A 25,798-nucleotide genomic window follows, 5' to 3' on the forward strand; every position below is an offset into this window, starting at 1 on the left:
CCCTTGATTGGTTTGGGTACAAGGTGAGGAGGAGATAACCTCTTTAAATAATTCTCTCTTAATACACGAAGCAAAATAATTAAAAGGAATTGAAAGATTCCCAATGTCTGCCCCCCTGCAACAAGAATGAAACCCCATAAATTCACAAAATAAAATAATAAAATAACAAAATAATAATAAATCTCACCGAATGAGGTTTTTTTGTTTTGTTTTAGAAAAAAGGTTTTGTTAGAAGGGAAGGGGAGTCTGTGTCCCTCTCAGCTCCAGTCCTGACTCCTTCCCTGCTCAGATTTATTTATTTATTTTTCGATTCCAACTCGCCCAGAAGAGACATCCCAAGTCCACAAGTCCTTTTCTCTCAGCTGCATCGACAGGATTTGACCACCATGTTGGAAAGCTGCTCCACCTTGGCTTGGCGACCGACGTAGTACACAATCCCCAATGGCTCGAGCTCGTGTGGGACGCAGCAGGGCGTGGCTGAGGCAGATGGGTTGTGTTGGGTGTACAGAGACAGGACCTATCGAAACAAAAATAAGAAAATACGTCTTTGGAAAGGTAACATGGCGGACTGATTACCCTAGGGAGCGGGATGCCAAGTTTTCGCGGCCAGGAAAGCAGAGGTCACGTTTATAATGGCTGCCAAGTTTCACTCATGGCACTGCATGAATAATTTTTATTGTGGCAAAGCGCATCACAGGACAGTGGCCTTTTCTGCCATTGCTCCCGCCCTATGGAATGCCCTTGCCACCTGCCGTACTCAAAGAATTGGCTACCGGTTGCTTCCAGATGCCTTGTAAAGAGTTATATTTTTTGCCCAGGCTTTCTCTGACCCAGAAGATCAGTTCATTGCTGAATTCCTGTCTTTGCATCTGTTTCTATGATACCGTTCTGTTGTTTCCCTTTTGTATACCGCTTCTGAGATATATATTTTTAAAACAGGAAGCAGTTTTTGGAATGCTTCTAAACAAACCCCAAAGGAGGAGGGTTGTGTGTGAGGAAGTGGGGTGTGGGGTGAGATGCAAGAGTCAGAAACCTTTTCGGGAGAGGGGAGCTGAGATAGGGATACCAGACATCCCCAGGTTCCAAGGACAGCCTCCGGATTCACCAATCTGTCCCCGGACAAAATCTGTCCCTGGATTTTAATGTCCCCGGATTTATGCCTGGGGACTTCCGGCGAGACAACATGGCCTTTACTCCATCTCTCTCCCCACCACCACCACCAACCAACCTCTTTTTGGGGGGCGTTTGTGTGTTTGTAATTGGGCTTCTCCATCTGCCTTGTGTTGAGGTGTGCGCCCAACAACTTTGGGGTTCCCCCCATAAAAGAAGGTCAAGAACTCAGGGCAACCCTTTCCTAAAATAATAAGGCATGAAATTTTTTAAAAAGTGTCCCCAGATTCCTTGAAAAAAATCTGGTAACCATAGGCTGAGGGGCTTTTTACATCCTCACCTTGCTGTACTGAGTGTCCAAGCTCCAGAGATAGGGGCAGGGACCCATGCAGAAGTTGGCATAGTAGCCCTTGGGTTCGTGGATCCACCGCCACTTCAGGTCCTTGCGGAAGTCGATGTACAAGGGCCTCACGCAACAGTTCTTCTCCTCTGGCGACCTGGCGATGATGATGATGATGATTATTATTATTCTTAATAATGCCCCGCCCATCTGGCTGGGTTTCCCAATATCCCAACAGAATATTAAAAACACAATAAAACATCAAACATTAAAAGCCTCCCTAAACAGGGCTGCCTTCAGATGTCTTCTAAAAGTCAGATAGCTGTTTACTTCCTTGACATCTGATGGGAGGGTGTTCCACAGGGCGGGCACCGCTACCGAGAAGGCCATCTGCCTGGTTCCCTGCAACCTCACTTCTCGAAGTGAGGGAACTGCCAGAAGGCCCCCAGCACTGGACCTCAGTGTCTGCGGGCAGAACGATGGGGGTGGAGACACTTCTTCAGGTATACTGGGCCAAGGCCATTTAGGGCTTTAAGGGTCAGCACCAAAACTTTGAATTGTGCTCGGAAACGTACTGGGAGCCAATGTAGGTCTTTCAGGACCAATGTTATATGGTCTCAGCAGCCACTTTTGCTGCGGCAAAACCATAGATCCTGAAACCCAGCCAGAAGTGCAGTGACAAATTCGTCATCCTCTGTGGCCCTTCTTCGTGTGCCTCCTCCTCCACAATAGATCCGTAGCGTGCCAACACGAGAACCTGCCTTTTCTGTGGTGGCCCCCTGTTTGTGGGATGCTCTCTCTAGGGAGTCTCACCTGGCACCTTCTCCCAGGCCTTTGGCTACTTAAACCACCCATGGCCTTTTAAACTATGGATGCATTGTTGTTTTGGTTTGTTATTATGGTATTCATTTTTGTGTTTTTAATATTTTAAACCACCCTGTAAAGTTAGGATGAAGGGCAGCATATAAATTTAATAAATAATGATGACGAGGAGGATGTGTTTTTAGATTGTAAGCCTTAGGGCAGGGACTTCTTAATGCTGATTTTTGTAAGAAGTCTTTTTGGCTAAAGAGCTGCATAGAAATGCATTCATTCATTCATTCATTCATTCATAGAAGCATAGAATTGTGGAGTTGGAAGGGACCTCAGTGGTCATCTAGTCCAACCGCCTGCAATGCAGGAATCTTTTTGCCTAACGTGGGGCTCAAACCCATGAACATCAGATTAAGAATCTCATGAGAGCCAGTGTGGTATAGTGGTTAAGAGCGGTAGACTCGTAATCTGGGGAACCGGGTTCAGGTCTCCGCTCCTCCACATGCAGCTGCTGGGTGACCTTGGGCAAGTCACACTTCTTTGAAGTCTCTCAGCCCCACTCACCTCACAGAGTGTTTGTTGTGGGGGAGGAAGGGAAAGGAGATTGTTAGCCACTTTGAGACTCCTTCGGGTAGTGATAAAGCGGGATATCAAATCCAAAAACTCTTCTTCTTCTTCATGCTTTACCATCTGAGCTGTCACCCCGCTTTATAGCCCAAGAGGCTCTCAACAGCGGCTAACGAAAGAGTCTCTCACACACAAAAAACCCAGAAACCACTCACTGGCTGCAATAGTCCACGCCTGCCGCTCGCTTGGTCCGGCGGTTTTGCAGGTGATCTGCCCGCTCGGGGGGCATCGCCATCACCAGCAGATAGGGGGGCTGTTGTTTCGCCCGGCTGATCTGTTGCTGGTCACCCCTCTTTGATTTGGTGCCTGGAAACAGACAGGTGTTTGTTAGCCGTGTCGCATGAAATGCATGAATAAAGTAATAATAATAAGGGTGAAGATGCTTTATAAATCAGATCGATCAAATGTTTCCCCGAGTACCAGCTTCCGACGGCCTATGCTGGGCAACGGGAACTAAGCAGGCAGGGAAAATACCCTCCAGCGGCACTGGCTGGGATGCCATTTACCACACCAGACTCTTCCTAGGCCAAAGCCCTCACTGACGCTGCTCCCATCCCCTAACCCTCCTTTTTTCTGGTTGGGAAGCGTTCTTGGCCTCTTGATCAGTCACCTTCCTTGTCTGGGTGGGGGTAGTGCTCTCCATGAACCATTAAGCAAAATAATCATGTGCTCAGGGCATCACAGAAATTTCCCATGGCCAGATTTCCCCCCCCCCCACACACACATTAATGGCCGCAAGCTGCTCAACCGAGCGTTGGGTTTCTCAACAGAAGTCAATCAGAAATCCCAACAGGACGACTCTGCGACAAGGCAAGCTGAATGCCTTACCTCTACTAAGTATAGACGCAGACGTGTTGCGTAAGATTAGCTTCGAGGATCTGACTGTGCCATTAGAAAAAGTCGGAGAGAGAAAATTCAAATGTAAAGGAAGTGGAAGTCTACAAAAATAAACCTTGTTTTCCATCTTACTGTAGGTTTCGTTTCAATGAAATTTTACTTTGTGCTTTATTGTTGTTTATATTTCAAATTAGGTGTCTATGGGGGGCACTAAAATCAGGAGGGCAGCTGCAGGTTGGCGAAGGCTGTGCCCCCCCTACTGACTTGGCTTGTTTCTTCATGCCAGCATCCTTGTGTGTTGTGGTGCCCACCGGGATCAGGAATGTGTGGGGGTGACAGGTGTGATTGTGGAGGAAGAGGGTGTCCGAGGACCCTGCAGGGGGTCAGATGCGCTGACTTCACCATTCCTTCCCACTCTGCTGCCCATGGTAGGATAGGTGATGGGAATTAAAACCCGAGTGTTGTGGAGCAGGAAGTTTGCCTATCCCATCAGCCCACAATTTTCCCAAGTGGAAAGGCAGTCATTCCTAAACTGCGTTGGAGGCTCCTGGGAGCCAAAAAGCAGCCATTTGCCAAAGAGGCTGCCCACCGCACCCGTGTGAGTCATAGAATCGTAGAGTTGGAAGGACCCCGAGGGTCATCTAGCCCAACCCCTTGCAATGCAACAATCTCAGCTAAAGCATCCATGACAGATGCCCACCCAGCCTCTAAGGAAAGAGAGTCCCCAACCTCCCGAGGAAGTCTGTTCCACTGCCGAGCAGCTCTTGCTGTTACAAAGTTTTTTCCTGAAGGAATCTCCCTTCTTGTAACGTTGAAGCCATTGGTCCGATTCCTACCCTCCAGAGTCACCGCTGAGCTTGCCTCCCTACAGCCAGGTGCGCACCCACAGCCCAAAAAGCAGGGGTGCAGCAGGGATATGAGGCACCCCTGAGAGAGGGGGAAACGCCAACTTTTATGTTTGCTGAAAGTAAAGTGAGTCAGGCGCACAGGTGTGAAATAACAGTGCTGTGGGGGAAGGTGCATTGAGGAAGGGAAGCGTTCTGAAATTCTGGAGTGTGCCAGCCGCCGGAAGCACGACAGAACCACCCTTTCTGCGATCTGATTGTGAAGCTGTTTGCCGTCACCACGGCAGCCTATTTTTAGCTGACGGAACGCAGCGGGTGTGTGCTAGTTTGCGTGTGCAAGGGGTGTGTGTGTGTTGCGGGCGCTCGTGCTTCACGCTGCCCCCTAGAGGAGGTTCCCATCGAGCTGAATCATGTGATAAAAGTGTCGGCGGGACTGGCACGCTGCCCCCCCCGCCCCACCCTGGGCAGAAGGTATGGCAGGTATGTGTGTCAGGAAGATGAGGAAGTTCTCTAGGCCCGATTCCCAGAAGGAGGCAAGTCTCGTCCTGAAGGCGGAATCCGCCGAGCCTCTGCTTGCCAGTTGTTGACAGGCAAGTGACGAGGGAGATGCCAGACAGGGACCGAACGGAGCCTTTGGCAGGGCCTGAGAGCATGAGGAAAGCCTGCAAGATCTGGCCAGTTTCCCACCTCGTCCAGCCTCCTGTTCTCACAGTGGCCGGCCAGATGCCCGCAGGAAACCGGCAAGCAGGATCCGAGCGGAAGAGATCTCTCCCCTCCTGCGGTTCCCAACAACTGGTATTCAGAAACATTGCTGGCTCCAACCGCGGAGGCAGTGTGTAGCCATCAGGGCTGTGGATTGCCTTCCAGGGTGAAGGACGGGCCATGAATTTAAATCAATAAATAAAGCTGGCATTTCCGGCATTAGATCTAAACCCACCAACCTAGGGACATTTCCGATTTCCCTGCATTTCAGGGGGTTGGACTGGATGACCCTTGGGGTCCCTTCCAACTCTGCCATTCTACAATTCTCACTAGCCCCCCGCAACTGACCCTCCTCGACCCCCTCCATCTTTTTTTTGTCCCCATTTTTCACTGGCAGCGCTGGCAGGGGAAGTAGGGAGGTTCTGGGATAGAATTAGAAACTGGGATGGAGAGCTGTCCCTGGAAAACCAGGACACTCAGAGGGGGTATGTCGATGTGGTGTGCCAGCAGGGAGCTGAATGATCTCTGCTAGGATGGTGCAAGAGCTGTGGGGAAGTTTCCCCAAGTCCCAGCGACATGAACGGAAGTGGCAGGACACCTGTACCAGGAGCAAGTCAAAAGGCGGAGCCCAGCATCCCTGCCCCATCGACTGGCCCTTATTGGGAACGTGTTGCCAAGCAGGAGGGTGTGAGCCTGTCTCTCCAAGCTGGAAGTGCAACCCAGACGTTTTCCTGGGTAAATCCAGCCCGACCCCATTCCTTAGCCCTTACCTTCAACTTCTCCTTTCAGTTCCTCCGTGCCGCTTTCACAGGTACAGTGGGAGCTGAGGCGGAATCTTCCCAGAGGCTCTGAAATACAAACAACGTGGATTTTTGGGTGCCGTGCTCATAGCCCCCAGCAGGAGCGGCGGAAGGATTTGAACCCGCAACCCCAGAGACACACGCAACACAGGCCCAAAGGTGAAGACAGGCGTTTGCCACGTTAAATCCAAGTGTTCCTTTCTTCTCCGGAGCTCAGCCCATGTGTGTATGGGAGAACCATTCAGAAGCAGAAGGTGGCTGCAGACAATGTCTGTTGGTTGCTCCTCCCCGACCCCCAATCTTTACACAAAGTTTTGAGTGTCTGATTAAGGAGGTTGCCTAAAAAAAAAAAAGTGGCAAACACGTAGATAGGAACATTAACATCTGTGACAATAATACAATTTGAAATTCAGTTCTCCAGATTTCCAAGTCAGTTATGAGACTTAATTAGCATTTTAATACAAAATTCTCCCAATAAACACAATTCCATGTACAATTTTGTCCAGTGTGCTCACTTCTGCCTAATGCGACACACTTTTCCCCCAAGCTGTTTTCAGCAATGTACCTACGCGCTACGTCACCCTAGCATATCTATTTCTCCGCTTGTTACTTGGCTGGGGAACTGCGCTGCGACATCTGGAGAAGTGCGAATTCGAAACTATGGTGGCTGTGTTGTTTCTGAAAGTGCGAGTTGTTATTATTATTTATTTGCATTCCGCCCTTCATCCCAAGAACTCAGGGTGGTAGGTTTGCCTTAAATGCGAGCTGAGCTGAATTCCTCCCTCATTCTCCCCGAACACGAATGCACTCACATAAAACCTTCGTGTGGTACCTTTAAGAAATATGGAGAATGGCGCTTGAAGCATGGCAAGATCTGAGCCTGTCATTGATCTGTGGGCTGCCCTGCCCAACACGGAAGCCGGGCAGTGACAGTGGCCCTCTCTTCAATATGACGCCCACCTTTCCCCTAAATCACCACACCCCCAATATTTCTCTACCTATTCCTGCAGCTGACGACTATCGTCACCTGTTCAGCTTACTACGGTAAGGCAAAAAAGGGTTTGAGATCAGAGAGGGTGAATTGCAGGCAGACGGCCACCCGGACGCAAGAAATTTTGTCCTTGCGACATCGCAATCCCTGCCTTCCTCAGCTCTCCTTTCAGTAGCAACCTGCGCAAAGAATGCAGTCGAGGAGTGGCACATGGCAAGTGTGCCTGACGCATGTACGCTTTCGATCTGGCTCCTTCCAAAACACCGTGGCAGTGTGCCCAGGGCGTGGTGTGCCGACTCAGCGGATTGCGGCATGGTTTCCCCACCCCCACCCCCTTTCTCCCCCTCTCACCTCGGGCGCAAAGGCAAAGCAGGCAGAGGTTGCCCCACGATTCTAGTCCCCGGAGAAATAAATGCCTTGGCACTGCCTTGCAGGAGCTGCTAGGGCTTAGAGGCATTGCTTTCAGATTAGGAACCAGATCACAAAGGGGAGGGACGTGGCAGATGGCTGTGAAAGGTGCGGGGAGAGATTATTTTTCTCATTCTGCCATAAAACAAGGACTTGGGGTGACCCAAGGAATGGGGGGCGGTGGACTCACTGCAGGCAAAAGGAAGTGCTTCTTTGCACAACCAATTCATGTATGGAATTTCACTGTCACAAAGCCAGCTTAGGTGGTTTCAAAAACAGGATTAAATATAATAGCTCCCCCCACATCTTTTAAAAGTCGTCTTCTTCTTCTTCTTCTTCTTCTTCTTCTTCTTCTTCTTCTTCTTCTTCTTCTTCTTCTTCTTCTTCTTCTTCTTCTTCTTCTTCTTCTTCTTCTTATCACTCGTAGCTGAGTAAGAGTGATAATTTTGGCATCCCTAAAGAGTGATAATTTTGGCATTCTCTCTCCCAGATTTTTTCGATGAGCTTGTGAAGTTGTTGTGCAAGTTCAATTCCGCCCACTTTGAAGACTTCGGCAGGAATCCCATCAGGTCCGCTGGCTTTGTTGTTTTTCATTTGGTTAACAGCTGTACACAACTCTCCCAGATTTGGAGATACTACAAGCTCATCTCTAACTTGTTTTTGCGGAATTTGTGAGAGGACCTCAGCAGCTACAGGGGAGTTGCGGTTAAGGAGATGTTGGCAAAGTTATTTTCAGCGCAGTGCAATAGCTTCTTTATCTTTTAGAAGTGTGGTACTGATCCTGTTTCTTTATGTACTGTAGGGTTTTTTGTTTTTTTGAGGGGGCTTGTCCCACTTTTGTTATAAGAGTCCCGTTCCCCCAAGATGGCAATAATGCAGTAACACTGACAAAGCACCACAGAACAACAAAAAAGGTCAAAAGATGTGTGGGAAGTCCAGGAATAATAATAATAATAATAATAATAATAATAATAATAATAATAATAATAATAATAATAATAATTCTATTATTGATGCCCCACCCATCTGGCTGGGTTCCCCCAGCCACTCTGGCCGGCTTCCAGCACATATAAAAACATAATAAGTGTATCAGTAGCACATTATTATTACATCAATGATGTTACAGAATAATCCCAGGGGGCTGGGAGGGGGATACCTAAAAGCTGTCCAGAGGAACTCTTAATGGAAGAAGAGATAACTTTAATTTTTTTAAAAAATGCCCAGTAGCACCTTAGAGACCAACTAAGTTTGTTCTGGGTATAAGCTTTCGTGTGCATGCACACTGCACACGAAAGCTTATACCTGGACAATTTTTAAATTTATTTCGACTATGTCAGACCACACAGCTACCTACCTGAATCTGGAAGAAGAGATAGTCTGTCAATGGATGGGCTTGCACATAACGTTCAGCCCACGGTTTCCTTCAACCGTGGTTTGTTCAACAAATCACATGTCATCTAACAGGCTAGTTTGTGTGAAAGCTGGCTGCCAGGGATAGCCAATGTGGGGCCTTCCAGATGTCATTAGACTACAATTCCCATCAGCCATGCCAGCATTGTCAGCAGTGGTCATTTGGATGATGGGACTCGTAGCCCTACAACACTTGGCTTCTTTTTCGGTTGCTCTTGCCTATGCCTTTGTAACCCGGCAAGCGTCTGGGACCGAGGGGCCAAACAAACCATGGTTCAGCAAGGCTGCTGGGTTTGGATGTGCTAAAGGTGGTGTGGTTTGCAAGTCAACAACAAACTTGGCAGAGAACTAACTGTGGGCTGGGCTCAGTCCTTCGAACAAACCACTTTTTAGTCCCCGGTAAACCAGTGTCCTCTTTTGTCACTCGTCCCGTTCTGCCTACAGCGATTCTTCCTCTCCCCCAAGTGAATCACTCATTCCAGCTGCCATCAACTCTGGGACCCTGCCCCGCTCACACCTTTAGCCCCTTCCTGGCTTACCTGTGCTTCCAAGCCACTGCCGGAGGACGGAGGTGACGTCAAACGAAAGCCACTCCTTCTCGTTCTTCAACTTCACCATGCGACCATCCATGTAGTACCAAGTGCTGTTGATCGAGTGGATCTGCTCCTGGACGGAAAGGGTAAGTGTAAACAAGGCAGCCTCTCCATCTCTGACATAAGACCCAGAGTGGCTCATCGTTCTCTCTGAAGCATTTCACATTCAGATGCTACGCTTAATTCCTAGTTCAAGGTTCCAGTTCTTGGGGCAGAATTGGAAAACATGGGCAACATCTGCAGAAGAGCTACAGGAACAATGAAGTGGACATTCGATCCCGCCAAATTCTATGTCAATATTAGAAGGCAAACAATCCTGTCCTGGCTCATGTTTGGGACTTAATATGAATGAAGGGTCCTTAGAAATAAACCATAAGCTGTCCTCGAAATCAAGGATCATCCCTGGGTGTGAATAAGAGAATGCCTCTGAGCATATGCCGAGAGATTTCCTCCTTCCTATACTCCAGTTCCCTCGCTGCAGACACCTCTTCCCCACAATAATTTGATTTCTGCATCTGAAATACTCCAGATTAATGCAGGCAAACAAATACATACCTTTTCTTTTCTGCAATTGAATATAATTTACATAAATGTGCCTTCATTTTTATTTCAAAATCAGAAATTTCAATTCCCCCCCCCTCAGGGATAGAATGCAAGCAATATTGTCCTGGCTCTTGTTTGGGGTTTAATATGAATGAACGATCATGAGCAATGATCCAGGGGACCTGTCTTTGAAATCAGCTGTTGTCCCTAGGTGCAAATAATAGAATGCCTCTGAGCATGTGCCGAGAAATTTCCTTCTTTCATCCACGAATAACATAAGCATCTCCAAACCATCTGAACAGTTTCCAGGTGAGAGGGTATAACTTGTGGGCATCTTTTCTTTTCTTTTTTAATGCTGTGAGCCCCTCCAATGTGGACTCAGGTTGTATTCCATTTCAAATATCTTCATACATCATCACATCAAAAAAATTAACTAAATCAGGTTGCAAATCCTCAAACCAAATCACATTACAAATTATCAAATCAAATTACAATTCATCTGATTTACATCCCCCAAAATATATCCCTAACCATATTTAACCCTAAAACCTCTATTTCCCTCCCAACACCCCCCTCGTGACTCCCCCTCTCCCATGTGTGATCTCAATCCTTAAATTTTCTCTGTTTCTGTTTCCTTTTTCAGTTGTGTTACTTTTTATTTGTTACTGTTTCTGTTATTATTATTTTCTCTTTGCTTCTTTTCCCGTGTGCTTTTAACATCTTTATTTATAACATATCCATTCCTGAGCAGTACTTCCCCATGTATTCCTTCAATCCTTCCCATTCTTTAGTTATTTCCTGGTTAGCTCGGCCTCTGATATTTGCTGTTAGTTTGGCCATCTCCACAAACTCTATAAGTTTGCACCTCCATTCTACTAATGTTGGTATTTTTTTCCCTTTTCCAGTTTTTTGCAATCAGCAGTCTGGCCGCCGCCGTAGCATACAGGAGTATGTTTTTCTTATGTTTTGGGATGTACTTGTGGGGCATCTTTGAACTCCGATAGCATTTCCCCATCGTACCTGGTAAAGCTCCAACCGCTGATCCTGCCCTGGCCCAGAGATGCGCATTCTCAGTTCAGCACGGTACAGCAGACTGGAGTCGTGAAGGGTTTTCCGGATGTGGGATAAGTTGAACCCAAAGAAGACAGAGTAAGGTGTCTTTGGTATGTAGCTTTCTGCATAGAGAGAATAGAAGAGGAGTCGTAAGTTTTGTGTTTACAGTGGTACCTCGACATCCAGATGCCTCGACTTCCGAAGGTTTTGACTTACAAAGTCGGCAAACCCGGGAGTATTTTCGCTGCGCGCGTGTTCTGCACCTGCGCAGAAGCACAAAATCGCATTTTGCGCATGCACAAAATGGACGCTTCGACATCCAAAGGTTTCGACTTATGAAGAGCGCCGCGGAACGGATCGCCTTCGTAATTCGAGGTACCACTGTATTTGTGGCTGGTTCCATTTCAAACACAACCAAATTATGTATTTCTTCGTTTGGAAGGTGTCAAGAGGATATAAGCTTTGCAAGAGCTTCAGGCGACATCTGAACTCCCTCCTGGCCACCAGATTAACGTCCCAGCAAGAGTTTAGCTGCAAATCACTGAATGTTAGGAGTTTACAAACGAAATGACAAACAGAACTTACAAATGGAATGGAAAACAAAACTGAGCTTTGGAGGGTCACAGGACTGCTGGATTTGGTCACCATAAACACACTTGTTCAGAGAGTAAGCTCCAATGGAGACAACAAAACTGACTCCTGAGTAGGGATGCGCAAATATGTTGGTTTTGGTTTCTCAGTTTTATAATCTTCAGTTTTCTACATTTCCACAGGGGTTTGCCATATATATCTATATAGATATATATTGTATTGTTCTGTGTGTAAGACAGCGGTTTTTTCTACCAAAAAATTAGGTTTGAAATTGGGGCTCGTCTTATACATGGGTAGTGCTGAGGGATGTTTTCTTAATTTGGAGTCCCCAAAAATAGGGGGCGTCTTATACACGGGGATGGAAAAATATGGTATGTCCTCATGAAAATTCACCAGCATATTTTTGTGTGTAGTTTTGCCTAATGCACACATTTTTGCAAAGCAATTTTCACTATTTTTTCCTGTCCTTTCCTGTCCTTTTCACCAACGTAGGCATGTTATCTGCAAACTCCACCTCTGTATCTGCATTTTTCGTTCCAATTACTCGGGTGGAGAACTGCACTGCAAAATTCAGAGCACTGCGAATTTCAAAGGACGGCTGAATTTCAATGCAGGTATTGTTTCAGAAAGTGTGGATTAGGTAAATTCACCTTTCAATGTAAACTGAACAGACTTCAGAGTAAACATGCATCAAATGTGCTGCACCCCTATTTCTGTGGGGGGAAGTTTCTTTGCTTATATGTTCAACTTATATGTCTGTGCGATGTTGAAGGATACAGGCACTCATCTTGCATTAGGGTTTAAGGACCCTGTCGCAAACCTTTTTCTTTTTCTTTTAATGCTTTATTGAGATGAAAAAGCAAACAAACAGTCACCAAAAGAATACTACACCTTGCCAAAAATTAACTTGCTTTCTTCTTACATAATTTCTATAGCAACTTCCAGCCACTCCATCATGGGTCCACAACGTATTTGATATACCGCACTCTTCATTTCCAATCATACCATATCACAATTGTCTTATTTTCCTAAGGTTTTCTACTATTCCGCAAACCCTTTTCAAATGCTCCCACATTCAACAGAAACCTCTCTGCAAGTAAAGCAAAGGAAGAGGAAGCTGGGATCCAAAAACACTCTAGTCCAGGGGTCCCCAAACTACGGCCCCCGGGCCGGATGTGGCCCAATCGGCCTCCCAATCCGGCCCGCGACGACCCCCGCCGCCCGCTGCCGCCGCCCGCTCTTACGGCGCGCGGCACGGCGACGATCAGAAAAATCGGCAAAAAATCGCCGAAAATCCATTTTGCGCATGCGTATGGGCCTCTCCCGACCCAGAAGAGGTCATTTCCGATGCACTTCCGGGTCGGGGGAGGCCCATAGGCATGCGCACAAGCGATTTTCGGCGTTTTCCCCCCCCCGTGTGCATGTGCGCATGCGCACGGGCGCGCACTCCCCCGCCCTCCGGCCCGCTGCGCGCGCACTCCCCTGCCCTCCGGCCCGTCGCGCGGTCGGCGTGGCGGGCACCGGCCCACTGCGCGGTAAGTCTGGGGACCCCTGCTCTAGTCCAACCCTCTGGAAGTTTTCCTTTATGAAGAGGAGTAATTGGAACTAATGGCATTTTAATTTATTTTTTTGCTGGCTGGCATTGACTTTCGATGCCTCTCATTCAGTCTTCCCTCACCCCTCGGGCTTTGGGACCTTCTGCCCTTGCCTGTTCCAATGACCTGTAGATATCCTAAGTTATCACATGGTTGCCAACTGACCAGGAGAGAGAGAGAGAAATCAAGGTTAGACTGCTCCTATGCCCTTATAAATCACTTTATGCATGGAAATCAGCAGGGACAAGGTTTTTTTCTGCCTCGTGCAGGTAAGTATCAGCACCTACCGGCACCTGCGAAGCAAGTGGCAAGTTAAAAAGCACAGGAGCGTGGGCTGGTTAAAAAAGTTGGCAACCTCATCCTCCACGCCCTACCACCCTTCTTTGCAGCTATGCCAAACTCCAGCCTGGGTTCCCTGGCAGGATTCTGTTGCCTCTGGAGGGTCAAATTTCGGAAGTATGTGAGAGTGGAGTCAATTAATAGCGACGGGCAATCCGAAACGCAAGAGTTTCAAATCTGCCAGCGGGGACTGCTGGGGTGGATACCAGATTTCTGCTTGCAGATCTCCAGGGAAGACGCCACATCCTAATGTGTACATCGGTAACAGAAACAAGAGCCAAACAGGAGCTCTGGAAACCTGCTTGTAAATGCATTTCATATTTAAATCCCATGCCAGCCGTTGCCAACTTCTTAAGTTTTGGACTACAATTCTCATTCACCCAAGCCTTAGGAGTTATAGGCAAAAACATATGCAGTGGCAAAGGCCGCCCTATGTCCACTGCCTCTGTGTGGGGCTGCCCCTGCTTTGCCGTGACTCAGCAATGGCTAACTGCATATTTCTGCGTCAAGTGCAACTTCAGAAACAATTTGAGCCTGCTACGTACATTATCCTTCTCCCCGTTTCACAGATCCTGGGACTGAGGGCGAGCAAATTTGCCACACAGCAATGAGACCTTGCTCCTTTATACATAGGAATCTGGTCCTCTGTGTGTTTCAAAAGGTAAAGAGACCCCTGACCGTTAGGTCCAGTCGCGGACGACTCTGGGGTTGCGGCGCTCATCTCACTCTACAGGCCGAGGGAGCCGGCGTTTGTCCGCAGACAGCTTCCGGGTCATGTGGCCAGCATGACAAAGCCGCTCCTGGCGAACCAGAGCAGCGCACGGAAACGCTGTTTACCTTCCCACTGGAGCACTTTGATGTGCTTTCGAGCTACTAGGTGGGCAGGAGCAGGGACCAAGCAACGGGAGCTCACCCTGTCACAAGGATTCGAACCACCGACCTTCTGATTGGAAGCCCTAGGCTCTGTGGTTTAGACCACAGCACCACCTGCGTCCCTCTGTGTGTTTGGTCAGAAGTAAATTCTGCGCTAAATTGACTGGGACTTCCATTCCAGAGTTCAAAAGCAATGGGACATAAAGTGGTGCTTTGAATTTTCTTAGGGGCTTCCTAACTTTCTTCCCATAACCTGGCCGCGGCTTTCCTTTCACCTACCCTTCTCCTTTTGCTGCAGCAAGCAGGACTGGCATTTTGGCAACCTTGTAAGGTCGGTTAAGAGAGAGAAAAAGGATGCTTTGGCCATCCAGCGAGTTTCCGTCCAAGTGGGGATTTGAACCCAGGGCTCTCTGGTCCAGCTCCAACCCTCTGCAGGCTTGCTCTCTCTCTCTGAAAGCGAACTGCCACAGGCCACAGACACACCCCAAAACGAAGCCCCATATTTGCAGCCATCTGACACTGACACAGCATCTATTTATGGTTACAGGTAGGTAGCCGTGTTGGTCTGGATCGAAGTAAAATAAAAAAAATTCCTTCAGTAGCACCTTAAAGAGTAGTTCATCTATTTATGGTACAGGAAGAGTCTATTTTTAAGCTTCTCTTCCTCGCAGGATCAAAGAAGCTTTGACTCCGGCTCCTCATCCCATCTCGTCCCACATACATGGTCAAATCAGCTGCCCTGCAAGTTCCCTTCTCCAGGACAAAGACTGTGATGTTAAGGGGAAAGCTCCCTTTCTTCTTCATAATTCCACCCCCTAAAAAAATACGGAGCATGCAGTGCTTGGCGGAGGAGAACATTGCATTTAAGCAAATGTGGAGTTCAGAGCGAGAGTCGGGGGAAGGAGACAGGACATTTGATAGCTGCATGGCAAGCAGAAATTCTTGTTTTGGCGAAACTTTTCCCAGGTGCCCTGTCCCGTGGTTTCTCCTGGTTCTACGGTCGGCATCTCTTTCTCGCGCCATTAACAGCAGGCTGGCAAGCAGAAATTTAGTTAATTTAGCAAACAGAAATGTTAAGATTTTCCTGGCCTGGAAATGCAAGTAGGGAGGGCAAGTTTCACTTGCTTAATTCCTGTCTCCATGTTAGGATGATGCTTTCTTTAATTTTTTAAAAATCTGCTGGTATGGCTGTGCACGCAGCATCTTTTAAAAGCACATTGAAAGACCATTCCTCCCCCCGCCAAAAATAAATAAATCATGGGAACTGTACCGTAGTTTACCCTCTCGCAGAGTTGCAATCCCAAGCACCCTTAGCAAACTATAATTCCCAGGATTCTTTGGGGGGGGAGATGCTTTGAATGTGCTTTCAAGGTATGGTGTATATGCTGCTTCTCATTTGCTGTCTCCCATTTGAAGGGGTAAGAATTAAATTTTATTATTTAAAATTTATCAGCAACCAAGGCAGAGGAGGAGGGGCCTAAACTGCCCAAGAAGAAATGAAGGTAGTCTTCTCTGTTTCTAGCCCACCTCCTGATCAAATAAGCTCTCATAGCAGATCACAAAACATTAATCATACAGCGAAGAACTTGCAATTCTCTATCACTAGCCATCATTGCTGGAAAAGAAGAAAAAAGCTTAGTGGCAGACCAGTAGCAATGTCATTTGTAGAAATTGTCAGCCGAAACTTTTCACTGGTGTGGAGATAAAATAGTACTACCTGCTATGGTCTGCAAATCAAGGCGCCCTGAAAAGTGCAAGAGTTTGAGGGTGGCAAAGAGAAAGGAGGCAGATGATGATGCTATTAAGAATAAAAACCTGGTCCTAGTTCTTTCGAAAGACATCTCCTCCTAAACTCCTAAACTTGACTCATCTCCAAGAACCAGGAATCAAACCTGGCTATAATTTTTGCATCTCCCTGCTGTTCAGCTCCCCCACCTCCCTCAAAGTTTTCTCTTTTCTGTACCTGCCAGCTAAGAGTTCATTTCACGCATCTGAGGACGTGGGCTTGAGTCCACAAAACCTTGTGCCACAGCACATTGTATTATAGTCTTTAAGATGGCCCAGGACTCTTCCAGTCTAACTTGGGGTACCTCAGTGGAAACTCCTCAGCCCTCCCCCCCAAGTCTTAATGCTGCTCCAACAGCAGTATTCAGAAGAGACCTGACTGTCAGACTTCCACTTCCCTTCTTCAAAGTTTGGCGCAGTCAACCCTTTTCGTTTCCACATGACTCTTGCGGAGGGAGGCTGTGGTCTCTTGTAAATTGAGGATTTATGTTTTACAGCTGCAAAGACAGAGATAAGGATGTCTCCATTGAACAGCCCCAGCTTATCAGCCTAAGGAAATTCCCAAGCTATTTTGGGACTTTCCAGTGTTACATCTCTAGAGATAAGAGGACCAGATCGGTTTCTATCTACTGTCCTTGTGACCTTGTGAGTGGTTCATGCTGTCTGTCAGCCTCAGTTTCCCTCAGCTGTAAAATGGGGATAAGACTATGAAGCCTCGAATGGCGTTTCGAGGCAGCCTTCTCCCATAAAAACCAGCAAACTCACCAAGATAATCAATAGAGACTGTGTGGCTACCAGAAATGGCCTCCTCTGTCGTCTTTTGGATTTATCCGTATTTAATCTCTGCCTGTAGGGTTTATAGCTCTGTGGCTACTGCTGTTGATCTCTTGCAGTGCATTCCTAACCATTTCTACTCTGAATGTGTACTGCTGAACTCAGTTCATTTGCACTGGCTTAGGTATGTTTGTTAAGCCACTTTGGAGGCGAAGTACTAAAAGGCTGCGTATAGGTTTCTCATGTAAACAGAAAGGCAAGGGTTTCGCATTCCATAGATCCAGATACTCCCGGTGCTTCTGTGTCCGGAAGAAGGATCTGGCAATAAGAACATAATAAGAGCTATTCTGGATCAGGCCAAAGACCATCTGCTCCAGCATCTTGCAAGCAGGGCCTACTTGTGCTTTCCTGCAACTGAATGAATGAATGAATTTACTTTATCACGGTCACAGACCAGCATAATTCCTCCAACTGGTATTCCGCTTCTGTCTAATCTTCTATTGAACCCAGCCACGTTGATGCCCACTGTAACATCTAATGGGAGCGAATTCCTCGCGGCGTTTTCATTCTCGGGGCACTTTCTTTAGAACTTATTTAGAATTTGGTGTCGGCGCAGGATTTCAAGCCTATCTCATCATTGCAAAGTGGCAGAGTGGGTGCAATTTTCTATCCTGCAAGCATTTTCTCCAGCCAGCACTTCCCGACCCTAAAAAAAAAAAATGCCCCTGGCCCTTGGGTTTTGACTGACGAACGGGCACCAAGGAAGGCGGCAGACCATGGCACTGGCAATTTGTAGAATGAAAAGACACCCACGAACCCCTCCGTGCCACCTCAGAAGGAAAAGTCTTTGCACCGAGAACCCTGCACTGCATACCTGAGAGTTTCACTGGGAGCCTTCCCTCCCCTCTGATCATTTTAAAGGGCTGTTTCTTTTCTCGTTAACTGATGCAGAATGGCTGGGGGAAATGCAGAGGTGTTTGTGTTGAATTTTCAGCACAGTCAAGCTAGCGTCAAGCTGCCGCCACGGGCCAGGAAGTGGCAGGACCAGGAATGAAGCAGACCACAGAAGGGAGTAAGCTGGACCACAAGCAGAAGTTGGTTACTTCGAGGGCCATTCTTCCCATAGGGAAAGGCCCCGGGGGAGCCAGGCCCCGGTCCGCCCACCTGCTTAAACTTTCCACGTGGATCAACTGTTAAGTCACGCCGGGGAAATGTGGGTGGCTTCGCTTCTGTCGAAACAGGGAAGTCATGTGGTGCTGCTACCTCCCCACCCGCCCCCAAAGCTTTCTGCCGTTGTTTGTTTTACCAACTGCCCTGGTCGGAAACTAGCAGTTCCCCCTGTTCCAAGGGGCCGTTTGAAGGACGGATACTCTGCAGAAACTTCCAGGCGTGCTATTTTATCATTACACCAGGGCTTCGGGCTCTTTGGGCAGGGGAGGGGGCAGGGGAGGATGCAATTCACCAGAAATGGATCCCTAGTGTAGGGATCGGCAGCTGGCAGCCTCTGAACCAAATGAGGTCCTCTGAGCACACGGTGTGCCAACCAAATGGGCAGAGGAAGGGCATGGAGGGAATGGCAGCTGTGTCCACAGGTGGGAGGTGGGTCAGGATCTCGGCACTGCAGGAAAAAAAATCCAGGTTGCGCGATGACGCTGGGATGGGGAACCTGTGGGCCTCTAGGTGTTGGTGAGCTCAGTGCCAACTAGCATATCTGATAGTGAAGAATGATGCCAGTTGCAGGGCATCAGATTCCTGGCCACTTTTCTAAACCATGTCTATAGTATGATTGGTGATATGCAACAGGACTTCAGTGGGGGCTCTTTCCCACTTTCTGTCTACTGAAGGATGGGGTAGAAATGTATTCAAAAATATATATTAAATAGATAAAACGCTTCTGGGACAGCTCAGTCAGTGGAGCATGAGACTCTTAATCTCAGGGTCATGGGTTCAAGCCCTACGTTGGGCAAACAGATTCCTGCATGGCAGGGGGTTGGACTAGACCGTTGAGGTCCCTTATAACTCTACAATTCTATGCTTCTATGAATGAATGAATGGATGCACTTCTATGCAGCTCTATAGCTTAGACCCAGGGCCGTCTTAAGCCCATCCAGCGCCCTGGCGCTAGGTCCCTCCAGCGCCCCCCTCCAGAGCCTCTCCAAGGGCCCGGGAGTGCCAAGCGGACCGCGGCAGCAGCGGGAGGCCACCTCCGAGGACTCCGCACTGCGCCTCCTTCTCGGTTCCACTCAGTCAAGCTTCGCCACCAGCGCGCGCACCGCGGGACCAGCAAGAGCTGCTTGGGCGCTGTGCGCGCGCTGGTGGCAAAACTCGACTGAGCGGAACCCAGCGCTGGGGAAACGAGGAGGCGCAGCGTGGAGTCCTCGGAGAAGGAGAGCCTCTCATCTCGTGGAGGGCAGTCCTGGCCAGATCGCCGGAACCCTGCACTCACTTGGCGCCCTTCCAGCGCCCTCCAGCGCCCGGCGCCGTGGTTCTCCGTGCCACTATGGTTAGGACGGGCCTGCTTAGACCCTTCCAACTCTATGGTTCTATGATTTCCAGTGAAAAGAGGTTTGTATCCAAACTAGTGTTAAGTCACTCATTTCCTTAGCACAAGGCTTTCTGCTTGTGCAGTGGGGACTGTCTCCCCTCTCCTCCTCCCCATGTGCCGTCCCCCCCTGCCATAAATCTGTCATGGGATTCCCCCCACCTTCTGAAGCTGGTTTTGGGAGGGCGGGCCTGTGTTCAGTTGCACAAGCGTAAATCCTCGTGCTAATGGGGAAAGGGCACTGTGTACCACTCTCAGTCTTGAGATGGAAAGCCCACAAGTTCTCACAACCAACGCCAGCTATCCTGTGAGTGCCGCAATCAAAAACAGCCCCCCCCCCAAAAAACCCCGACCATATGTCCTTGGTCAGCAACTACAAAAGAAGTTCAGAATTGCCACACCAGATCAGACCAAAGTTCCATGTAGTCTTGCACCCAGCGGTTGCATCAGCGGACAGCCAGCTGTTTCTCGGAAGACTGCGGGAAATGCAAGCAATAGTCCTCCCTGGTACCTGGCATTTAGAGATATACTGCATCTGAACTGGAGGTTCTATGGAGCTATCGGGGTTCCTAGCCACCGAGAGACCTATGTTCCATAAATCTTATTCCCTTTTAAAAGTGTCCAAACCTGCAGCCATCACCACACCTTATGGATTCCATAAACAGAACTGTGTTGTGTGAAGAACACCTTTCTTTTGCCTGTCCCAGATCTACTGCAGATTCAGTCATTGGTTCCAACATGCATAATCTTCTAAGCCTCTGTTGCTGGGGCAGGAAACCTGCAGCCCTGCAGATCTTGTCAGACTACAACTCCCATCATGCATGACCGTGACTGGCCAGAGTTTACTATGAGATGGATTCCCAAAACATCTGGAGGGCCACAGCTTCCCCACCCCTGGTTTAAAACACTGCAGAAGCTAAATTGAACTGGAGCTGTTACGGTACTCTCGCTCCAGAAATGGCTCCTGCACCTTTAAGATTTACATGAAAGAAACCCCAAATAGGTGCACCTTCTCCCGTCGCTGCGGGAAAAACAATGAGAAAAGCTTCTACGCAAGTCTAAAACATTCAGGAGTCTTCTTAGGGCCTCGGGTGATAAGCAGGTAGGCACGAACTTCCATGTACAGGGGCACTCTACCTCTGATTAAGATACAAGGATATAAATAAAAAGGGAAAGGGGCATAGTTTCCATGCCTCGGAGCTTCTGCTTCTACCCAAATGACAGAAAGCTGGACAGGATTTATCCAGCAACACAACGCGACCATTTGCAGCGGTGGATTTTGGAATGAACTTTTTAAAAAACTTTTTTTCCGACTTGGGCTTGGGCTTTCAACAGCAGCCCCGACCTGCGGAAACTGAGCAGGCAGACTGGGGAAGAGGCAGCATGGACCCTGGCCTAACGCATTCCAAGGAAAGGGGATTTTGCATAGGCAAGGCAAGGAGGACCCAAACGCCTCCTTGGCAAAAAACGACTGGCACGTGCTGGCACTATCCCGGCCTGCCATCTTATCTCCCAGAGACTACACAAAACGTACAAGTTCCCTCCTCTGCCTGCGGGCCCGAGTTCCGTTTCGGCAGCGTGCCAGCCACTCCCAGGCAGGTAATTACACCCCAAACAAGCTTGAGACGGCTGCTCCCTGGGTGGGTACGGGATCCTCTGATCCAAGGGAAAGATCCGGATCTTTGCAGATTCAGGCCTCTTCAGACCTGCTGACAACACCAACACCCCTCCTGGGTCTGCTCATCTCATTCAAAAGCTCTCCCTACATTTTTTTCTTCTTCTCTTAAAGAATATATCTTTTTTTATCTCCTCCCCCCCCCAAAAGACCCCACCCAGCTCCAGGCAACTGTTGGTGCGTTTAGGTGGCCTGTTTTTCCACAGGAGGAGCAAACTTCTGTAAAAGGTGGGAAGGGAAGAAACAAGAGTTCTGCTCTTCCCAGCAAGGGTTGCAGAAAGGCCAGTATAGCTAAGAGTTAGGGCTTCCTGGGTGCAAATGCCTAGGTTGCCAACATTTTCCTACTGGTCCTGCCTCTGTGCTCTTAACAACAGCTGTTGGGTGCTGAGAGCTGTTTGACAGCAAAATGGACTCCCTCAGAAGGTGGTTTCTCCTTCCTTGGAGAGGAAGAGGAAGAGTAATAATACCACTCTATTCTGCCTTGGTCAGACCACACTTGGAATACTGTGTCCAATTCTGGGCACCACGATTTAAGAAGGATGTTGACAAGCTGGAAGGTGGGCAGAGGAGGGCAACCAAGATGATCAAGGGTCGGGAAACCAAGCCTTACGAGGGGCGCATGAAGAAGCTGGGAATGTTTAGCCTGGAAAAGAGGAGACTGAGAGGAGATAGGGATAGCCACCTTCAAATATCTCAATGGCTGCCATGTGGAAGATGGAGCAGGCTTGTTTTCTCCTGCTCTGGAGGGTAGGACTCGAACCAATGGTTCAAGCTAAAAGAAAGGAGATTCCGACTAAACATTTGGAAAAATACTTTCTGACAGTAAGAGTTGTCCGGCAGTGGAACAGACTCCCGCGAGAGGTGGTGGGCTCTCCTTCCTTGGAGATATTTTTAAGCAGAGGTCGGGTGGTCATCTGTCATGGATGCTTTAGCTGAGATTCCGGCATTGCAGGGGGTTGGACTAGATGACCCTTGGATCCCTTCCGACTCTGAGATTCTACGATTCCATGAGCTGACCGGGCGAAACCTTTTCTGGCGTGGAGGCAGTGATGGAAGAAAACGTCTTCCTGCTGTATGTTTGTGTGTGTCTGGAGTCAAGCTTGCTGTGGAAGTCCCAGGAGCGGGGGGTGGGTGGGTGGGTGGCCAGTAGCAGCGTATCCCGAGGTGAAAGCAAAGGACCCCTGCTTGAATTTTTGAAAGGGAATTTGCAAACTTTGACCTGCCCACAGCTGTGTGGTGCCATTGCAACACGTTGGTCAGCAAGGGGCCTTCAGGGAGAAGCGGCAAAGGCGACTCTGAAACCGGAGGGGTTGCTGAGCCGTTTTGCCGGAAACCGCAAGATCCAATGGACCAAACTCTTATTTTACTGCCCCCCCTCCCTGCCAACTCCACCCCCCACCCACCCCCCCGGGGAGAGCAGATTTTTGCACACAAGTACAATTTCCTCCGATCATCAGAGGACGTCTCACGGGTGCCTGGCTTCACAGAGCGCCTGCCGACACAGCTATAACATGACAGCCTGGATCCTCGTGCAAAGAGAAAGGAAGTGGAAGCCAGAAGCAATGGCTTTCTCCCTCTCTCTCTCTCAGGAGCCAGCAGCAGCAGCAGCAGCAGCTAAAAGGCAGGAACGATACAACCTTAATCCACATTAAGATCATACCGATTCTAAGCACAACACCACTCACCTGCCTTAAACCTGCTCCTAAAAAACCCTAATTGGGTCCCTGTTTTTTAACGGCAAGGCTCCCGTCTGGGAGAATGGCTTATTTATAACTTCCGAGTATGTGCAGAGTCCACTTCTCGTGTGACCATATGCCGGCAGCTTTCCTGCCCCCTTCCTACTCTCCACCCCAATTTTCTGGAATTAAAAGCTTAAGGCTGTTTAAGAATAAGTTTAGAGTTGGTCTGTCCAACCCCAGATTTGTCTGGCTGCTCTTCCGGGTCTCAGTTAGAGGTCTGTTCCCCTTCTGGCTTCCTGGGTCCAGTGGGGGCCTTCTCTGCCTCTTTCCCACTCAACTGGGTGCCCCTCTTCTGCCAGAATGCATTGCTGCCCCTGGTGAAACTGTGCTCTGGCTGGCAGCCAGTACTGTAAGCTCAAAAGGCAGCAAATTCTGGATCCTGCCGGGTCCCACTGCTCCAGACTGACTGACCAAGTTCTGCCTGCCCCAGTTTCCTGAAATAATAAGAGATTTTTAAAAAATGCCGACCCCGTATCAAGGGCCGGCCCTCATCACGGATGCCTTGGCATGTGGTGGTTGCAATGATCAGATCAACTCACGCCAAGTTCCAGCTGCTGCTGCCGCCTCGCTGGAAGTGAGCATCTCCTGCCATGTCCAGAACTAGTAACAGCTTCTCCGCTCTTGGTTTTATTTCCTTTGTGCCATTTCCTTGCACCCTTTTGTCCCATTAGGTTTGCACCCAGCCCCGTGCCTTTAAGAGTCTGGCCTGCACAGAGCATTTAAGAGGCGAAACTCTTCCCATCTTTTTTTTCAGGAAAAGCTTCCCCTTTTGAATTTCCGCCTGCCGGGATGCTGCACAGGAGCGGAGCCGGAATAAACATGTGGCCACCTTAGGGGGAAACCCATTTGTCACATGGCATTGGGGGGAAGTCTTGAATCTGTAAAGATTTGAATAAGCCTACAGGCTTTAGGGTCAAGGGTAGAAGAATTATCCCATAAGAGGGGCTGCTTTTCCTCTTCCAGTTTGTATCGACACCTTAGGAACGTGCTAACCTCTCACCCCTCTTCCCAAACCCCTTCTTCATCTCATATCCTCAGGTGATATTTATTGCCATTTTACACTTGGAATGTTTATTTTTTTTAAAAAAAGTTCTTGCTGAAACTCTAGGTGCGAAGCCTGTTCCATTGCTTCACTAAAGCTACGTGCAAAGTAACAAACATTTCCTTCTCTCTCTCTCTCAAGGTGCTCGACGACACCCCCCCCCCTATTTTCGAAGTCCCAGGCAATGAAATACATGGCAGATGCCCCGAGTTTGCCAGCGGGTCGCACCTTTGAGTCGGTTGCCACCTTTCTAAATTGGCCCTGCACCTCTACCTAACAGAAATCAAAGGGGTGAGGACTTTCCCTTTAAGTGGGGGAAAATCTCCCCCTTCCTTAATTTCTGTATGTCACCCTGTTCCTAAAGGAATAGGAGCAGGGTCAGGGGAGGGGGGGGGAGGAGGAGGAGGAGGAGGGGAGAACACCAACCTAGCCCTGGTTCCTTGGCCTGCTCTAACCACTAGACATCATGGCCTGCCCTCATAGACACAAACACCCCCTTTCTCGCCCGTGGTCTCACCATGTTCTGGGGGGAGCATGTTGAACCTGTGCACCTCTTTGGCGTAGTACTCTTCCTGGGGGGTCTCCTTGGGGTCCTCCGCCGTCATTTCCCGGATCACTTCCACGGTGCTGTTGTACAGAGCCACAATGTCTTCGGGCAGCACCCGCGACTCGGGGTCTTCAACCTCCGGCGGGCTGGACAGCTTGAGCTTGCTGAGGATCTGGCCCCGAATGGCCTCGATCCGCTTGCGCTTCATCATATCCATGTCCAAAGTTTTGCAAGTGGAGAAGGCGAGAGCCGAGCAGAGGTGTTCCAGCGCCAGGAGCAGGAGGAAGAGCCAGCCTGCGGCCCGCTGCTGCGTCGTCGAACGCCGAGAAAGACTCTGCCAGCCGCAGCCTCTCAAAACCAACATCTTCATGCTTCCTCCACCCCCTTGTCGCTTCTGCTCTCGGTGCCAAAAGGAGGGGGGGGGAGAGAGAAGCAAGAAGAAGGGAAAAAGAAGAAGAGCAGCGCTAGTTTCTTGCTGTTTTCTCAGTCCTTTCCCTGCATCTGACAAAGTAGGCTGTTTCCTACAGAAGCCCGGCTGCGACTCACCATCGAGTCCCTCAAATATATATATTTCAGATTTGAACCGTCTCCAAAGTCTGGGCTGCCGGTTTTCAAAAGCGGAGGAGACTCACCTTACGCTTGGCAGAGCCTCGATGCAGCCCATGTGCCTCTCTGGGTGCCTGGCGATTCGGGAGGGGGGGCGCCCACATTCAGCCTCGGCGCCCAGCTGTGGCAGCCCGAACGCCCATCGCCCTAGAGGTCGAGGCTCTGTCTCTAACTGGTTTTTGGTTCGAGGGATCTGTTCTTGGCAGGGCGAGCCGCTCGAAGGTTGCCAAGAAGCGCCTGGGTCTCTCCGGGATGTGGCTGGCTGCAAAAGACGCGGGTCAAATCCAGTGTCACGACGACTGGGGCATCCCGAGGCGGTTGTGCTCTGTCAAGATCGCTGCTGCCGCTCTCCCTGGAGCCAGCTGGCCTTTCTGTCTTCCTTGCCAGGAAAGGCTGTAATTTCACCACTCCTGTTGGGACTTGCTGGCTGCAGGGCTTGGAGGTTTTTAAAGCCGTTTTTTTGCCTCTCCCCAGCGCCAGCTCCACCCAGGAAGTGAAGGAGGGGGTGTGCACTGCTGTATATATAACTCCTTCGCTGGGGAGCGAGGCAGCTGGACAGCTACCGTGGCAAAAGCAGGCAAACTTTTATTTTCTTTTATTCTGCTCGGCTCCTCCGCT

General features: G+C 49.1%; 1 protein-coding gene across 1 annotated transcript; it reads right to left on the reverse strand.

Moving 5' to 3' along the window:
• TGFB1 (transforming growth factor beta 1) lies at window positions 1–25,529 on the reverse strand. Its single transcript, XM_088672683.1, has 8 exons — window positions 25,207–25,529; window positions 24,545–24,968; window positions 11,040–11,194; window positions 9,423–9,549; window positions 6,045–6,122; window positions 3,046–3,196; window positions 1,451–1,607; window positions 1–517 (listed from the first exon to the last, which is right to left on the reverse strand). The coding sequence occupies exons 1-8, from the start codon at window positions 25,282–25,284 to the stop codon at window positions 359–361; spliced, it is 1,329 nt and encodes a 442-aa protein (XP_088528809.1). The 5' UTR covers window positions 25,285–25,529; the 3' UTR covers window positions 1–358.
• Between the last annotated feature and the right edge of the window lie 269 nt (window positions 25,530–25,798).

The sequence above is a fragment of the Zootoca vivipara genome, chromosome 6 (genome assembly GCF_965207765.1).
Source record: "Zootoca vivipara chromosome 6, rZooViv2.hap1.1, whole genome shotgun sequence".
Classification (NCBI taxonomy): Eukaryota; Metazoa; Chordata; class Lepidosauria; order Squamata; family Lacertidae; genus Zootoca; species Zootoca vivipara.

Excerpts from the sequence above, each read along its gene's own strand:
- TGFB1 (XM_088672683.1), bottom strand. The coding sequence starts at position 25,284 with ATGTGGGCGCCCCCCCTCCCGAATCGCCAGGCACCCAGAGAGGCACAT. Across the intron at positions 9,550-11,039 it reads AGCGGTTGGAGCTTTACCAG|GAGCAGATCCACTCGATCAA; the intron begins GTACGATGGGGA and ends CTTTCCGTCCAG. Across the intron at positions 1,608-3,045 it reads GGCGTGGACTATTGCAGCCA|GTCGCCAGAGGAGAAGAACT; the intron begins GTGAGTGGTTTC and ends CATCATCGCCAG.